General features: G+C 25.5%; 1 protein-coding gene across 1 annotated transcript; it reads left to right on the top strand.

The window, feature by feature from the left end:
* Positions 1-711: 711 nt before the first annotated feature.
* On the top strand, positions 712-3,091 carry Phum_PHUM146730 (structural constituent of cuticle, putative; the record flags this gene model as incomplete). Its single annotated transcript, XM_002424651.1, has 2 exons — positions 712-1,641; positions 2,834-3,091. 2 exons carry the CDS (start codon positions 712-714, stop codon positions 3,089-3,091), a joined length of 1,188 nt encoding a protein of 395 aa, XP_002424696.1.
* Positions 3,092-4,831: the final 1,740 nt, after the last annotated feature.

Here is a 4,831-nt window from a genome sequence, read left to right on the forward strand (position 1 = left end):
ATAATAAGTTGTGTGTATTTGTGTATTGATTACAATATCGAAAAAAAAAAAAAAAAGAAGTGGAAAGGGAAAAAAAATAAAAAGTCAACACTTGATTCAACACAGAGTTTATTAAGTATCCAGTCGGTTAACTTCTCAGTCAGTTTGGTTGGTTTACCGCAACTAAAGCTACAACGTGCGAGGTAAGTTATCGTAATTGTAACGTTTTTTTTTTTCCTACAAAACTACAATTCATTAATAATTTTGGTAATTTTTTTTTTGTTTTTGTTAAAGTTTACAATTTTTTGTAATTTTATTCGTTTTTGTTTTTAAAAGAAAATATTTTCGACATTTTTTTAGTTGTGTAGTTAGTAGTTATTCTACACTACAACATATTCTCGTACATTACAACGAAAAAATTATAACTACAACATTATTTCGTTTAGTACAAACGCGAAAAAATGTCATTAAATAAAAAAAACCAAATCGCGATAGGTTTTACTAGCCTTCCGTAAATTATTTTTAGTATCGCAACCTTAAATTTTATTAAAGTCGTGGCGCAAGACTAAAGAATTTCACTCATTGTTTAAATTAAATTTTTGTCAAATTAAAAAAAAAATTCCTTAGAATCTTTTCCACATTTAGAATCGATTTTGCAAACAAAAAACATTGCGAAATAATTAAAAATAATATTTATAATTATTATTACCATTTTTTTTTTGTTCTTAACAGATGAAATTTTTAATCGTGTTTGTTTGTTTGTTGCACGGGAGTTTACAACAACAAAATTTATATCGTCAAACGATAATACAACGAAATGAAAACAACGCGAATAAAAATAATATAGAAGATATCCGTTATTCTTATTTAAACGGAGTACAACCGGAATATAAAGATTTACATAATAACGTGGAAATAAATAACAAACAAATATACAATCAAGTATCAGAAGAAGAAGAAGAAACTTCAGAAACGGAAAATGAAAATCAATACGCAATTAATACGCCGGAGGAAAAGGATGATGGCGATGATGATAACAATAATAAAAATTATATTAAAAAAATGGCAGAACAATTGCTATTGGCACGACAAAGGGTTCCAATATTGAGTGATTATCAAAGGAATATATTAAAACAAGATCCGCTAGTACAAAAATACGTTTTCGGTCCGAAAGAACAATCAACTACCAGGCCAACCGTGAAAAGATCTCGATCCAAACAAAAAGAAACGATAAAAAATTCCGAAATCTCATCACAAAATTTAAATCCATCATCGAAATCATCGTCTGCAACGTCTAGAAGTGGTAATGGTGGTGGTCGTCGTGGTGTCGGTGCCTCACCATCGAGAAGAGCCAACATCCAAGAACAAAAATACGGTATTCAAATGAATAGTGATAATTCGAATCAGGGTAGCGAATTACAATACGTCACGGTACCACCTCCGGTGCTGCCAACTCAACAGCTTACGTCAAAAGTACAATTGATACCGAATTCTCAACCCTACGTAATATATAATTTGGAAGAAAGTCAAAAACAACCTCAAGTACACGCGATTCCAATATTAACTCCAGTTAATTACAATATAAACCTACAACCCACGGTCACTCCAGTTTATCATCATGAACATGAACATAAACTAGAAGATGACGACGGTCACCATCACGTGAGTAATAAATTATTATTGTTTTTATTTTAATACCCGGGTAATAAATAAAATTTATAACAAACGGTATCAAAACATTACTTGGACAAAAAAAATTTAACACGATTACGTCACGGTTAATTTCATAAAAAATTTAACACGATTACGTCACGGTTAATTTCATAAAAAATTTTTTTTTCTTTTTGATGAAATTAGAGTAGAAGGTAGGGGGAAGAGGGAGGAAGGAAATGGTTATTTTTGGTAACCGGAAAAGGACATTTTTATGGGAAAATCATCTTTTATCGATTTCTTTTTTCTTTTAAACAATTACGGTAATTCACATACGAGATTAAAGTTAGTACCTAGAATATTTTTCGTATTTTATTACTCTTTCGTTAGTAATTTTTTTTTTTTTTTTTGATAAAAATCATAACAAAAAAAATTTTAAATTATTTCCTTAAAATTATTTTCCATAGAGTACAAAAAAAAGTAGAAGAAAGAAAGAAAGAAAACGAGTAACAATCGGAACAACCGTATTAAATTTAGAAAAAAAAAAAATTTTTTTTTTTTTTTTACTTTCGAAAATTTATTATTTCATTGTTTAAACGAGTTTAAAAAAAAAAAATAATAATAATGATAATAAAATCGATTACTCTAAACTTAAATCCTATAATAGTAATAATAATAATTTGATTCTCACACATAAAATATATTAATTTCTCAAGGTTTTTCCATAATTTTGCACAAAACGCATAATGTAACAATTACAAGAAAAAAAAAAGAAAAACTTTCTCCAGAACACATACGTGCTCTCTTAAATTCCACGTGCATGTTAACTTTCATTTAAATTGACATTTATTTTATTTTTATCCTCATAATATTAATAATAATAATAATAATTTTTTTTGAATTATCGTAATCCTTTTTACAATAAAAAAAAATTTTTTTATTACCGTAATAAATACACATAAAAAAAATTGTATCAAAAAGATGATAACAGTTATGTTTTTTTCTTTTCCAGAGAATAATTTTTTTTTTTTTAATTTAAAAGAGAAAGAGAGGGGGGTGGAGGAAGAAGAAGACAGACAAATATGTTTTAATTATGTTTTGATATTTAAAACACACACACACACACACACACACACCTGAATGATAATTCGATCACGCATAGGTAATGATAACATTTATAATTTTTAACTTTTTTGTTTTCCAGGCTTCTCCAAAATACAAATACATGTACAACGTGAAAGATTACGAAAAAGATACTCATTTCGGTCACATGGAATCTCGTTCAGACGATACCACTTACGGTCATTATTTTGTTCAGTTACCAGATGGAAGAATTGAAACCGTAAATTATTGGGCTGATAAGAGCGGATATCATGCAAATGTTGAATTTCGCGGACGGGCAATACATCCTCATCAACATCATCATCTTAATCAAGAGACTGAATTTAATTCGATACACTGATTATATTTTTTTTTTTTTTTACTATTCACAACGATTTGTTTCGAGAGATTATTTCTACAGGCATTTTCAAAATCGTACCTGATTTATCAGGAATGAATGTTTAAAAAAATAATTCTCGAACGTTTTTCGCAAAAAAAGTTTCATTATAATACAAAGTGAGCTTCGACGCACAAAACCCCATCTCTCTCTCACTTAATTTTATTATTTACAATATTATTATTATTAATATTTAAGTTATTTAACGTTAATATTATTATTATATTAAAGCCAAAGTTTATTATTATTATTATTATTATTATTATTATTATTATTATTATTATTATTATTAAATGGTTGAAGTTAATAAATTAAATTAAAAATTTAAAAAAATTTATAATTTTGTTTTTTTTACCCATTATTGTTTAATTTTTTTTTTTGTGCATAAATAAATTTTAAAAATTAAAATTTTAAATTTATAAAAAAATAAACAAACAAACAAACAAACAAACAATCGAGAAATTAAACCTTAATTAAAAATGACATTAGGGTACCCCCGAAAAATAAAAAAAAAATTACGAAGGAAATGAATGCTAAATGTAATTATCATTTAATTTTAATTTTAAATTTACTATTGTTTGCTACCACAATTACAAAAAAAAAAAAATGGCGTCATATATAATTTTTTGTGGGAGGTACTAGTGGATCCCTCACCTCCCCTTCGAAAAAAAAAAAAAAGAAAAAATTTATAATAATAACCGGATGTCAATTAATTGAGAGAAAATTTTCCGACTGTTTCGTTTATAAAAATATTTATTTATTTACTCTATGATTTAAAAAATTTCCCATTTTCCGATGAATTTTTTTATAAGCAAACAAAATTTACGTTAAATAATTTTATTTTAAATTTCTTCTTCTCCCCCCCCCACTTAATAAATTTTCTGGAAAGTTTTAATAAAATAAATAAATAACTTTTATTAATTAATTAATTAATTATTAAAAAAAACTTTCGAAGAAATTTCTAGAAATAATAACGAAATAAAAAAAATAAATAAATACATATATAAATTTTTTTACATTCGAACATTAAAAAAAAAATAATAAATTTATTAATAAATAAGTTATTAATCGATTAATTATGTATAATTTGAATTAATAAAAATTATTAATCAAATAGAAAGTCACACAAACAAATAAAAAATTATTATTAATTAATAATAATTGAGAAATTTTTTTTTTTTCGTCGGGGATTTCGTAAAAAAAAAAAAAACGTTAATAACAAGGTTAAAATAATAATAATAATAATAATAAATGATGATTTGGAATTTTAAATCGATTGATATATCATCGAGTCACCGCGATATCAATAAAAAATAAAAATGTCGTCATCGTTTAAAACTTTCTGTACATTTTTTCGCACCTGTACATAAAAATGATTTCCTACGTCACATTTTTTATACGGCCAAATGTGTAAAACTTTAAAATTGTTAATTGCGATAAAAAAACTGTGATCTACACGTTTAACAAGTATTTAACTAAGGTCAATTCATAAGTCGTTTTTTTTTAAAAAAAAAAACTTTTTCACATCGTTTAGACGAGATGCAGCCAGCCAGCCAGCCAGCCAGCATCTTTTGACTTCCTGTTTACCATCTGTGACTTTTCTAATATTTACTTTTTTTTTTTTTTTGCTTACTTAATATCGTGAATTTCTCTTCTTTTTCATTTTTTTTTATTATAATTTATTCAATATATTTTATTTTTATT

Source organism: Pediculus humanus, genomic scaffold, assembly GCF_000006295.1.
Source record: "Pediculus humanus corporis 1103172107488 genomic scaffold, whole genome shotgun sequence".
Classification (NCBI taxonomy): domain Eukaryota; kingdom Metazoa; phylum Arthropoda; class Insecta; order Psocodea; family Pediculidae; genus Pediculus; species Pediculus humanus.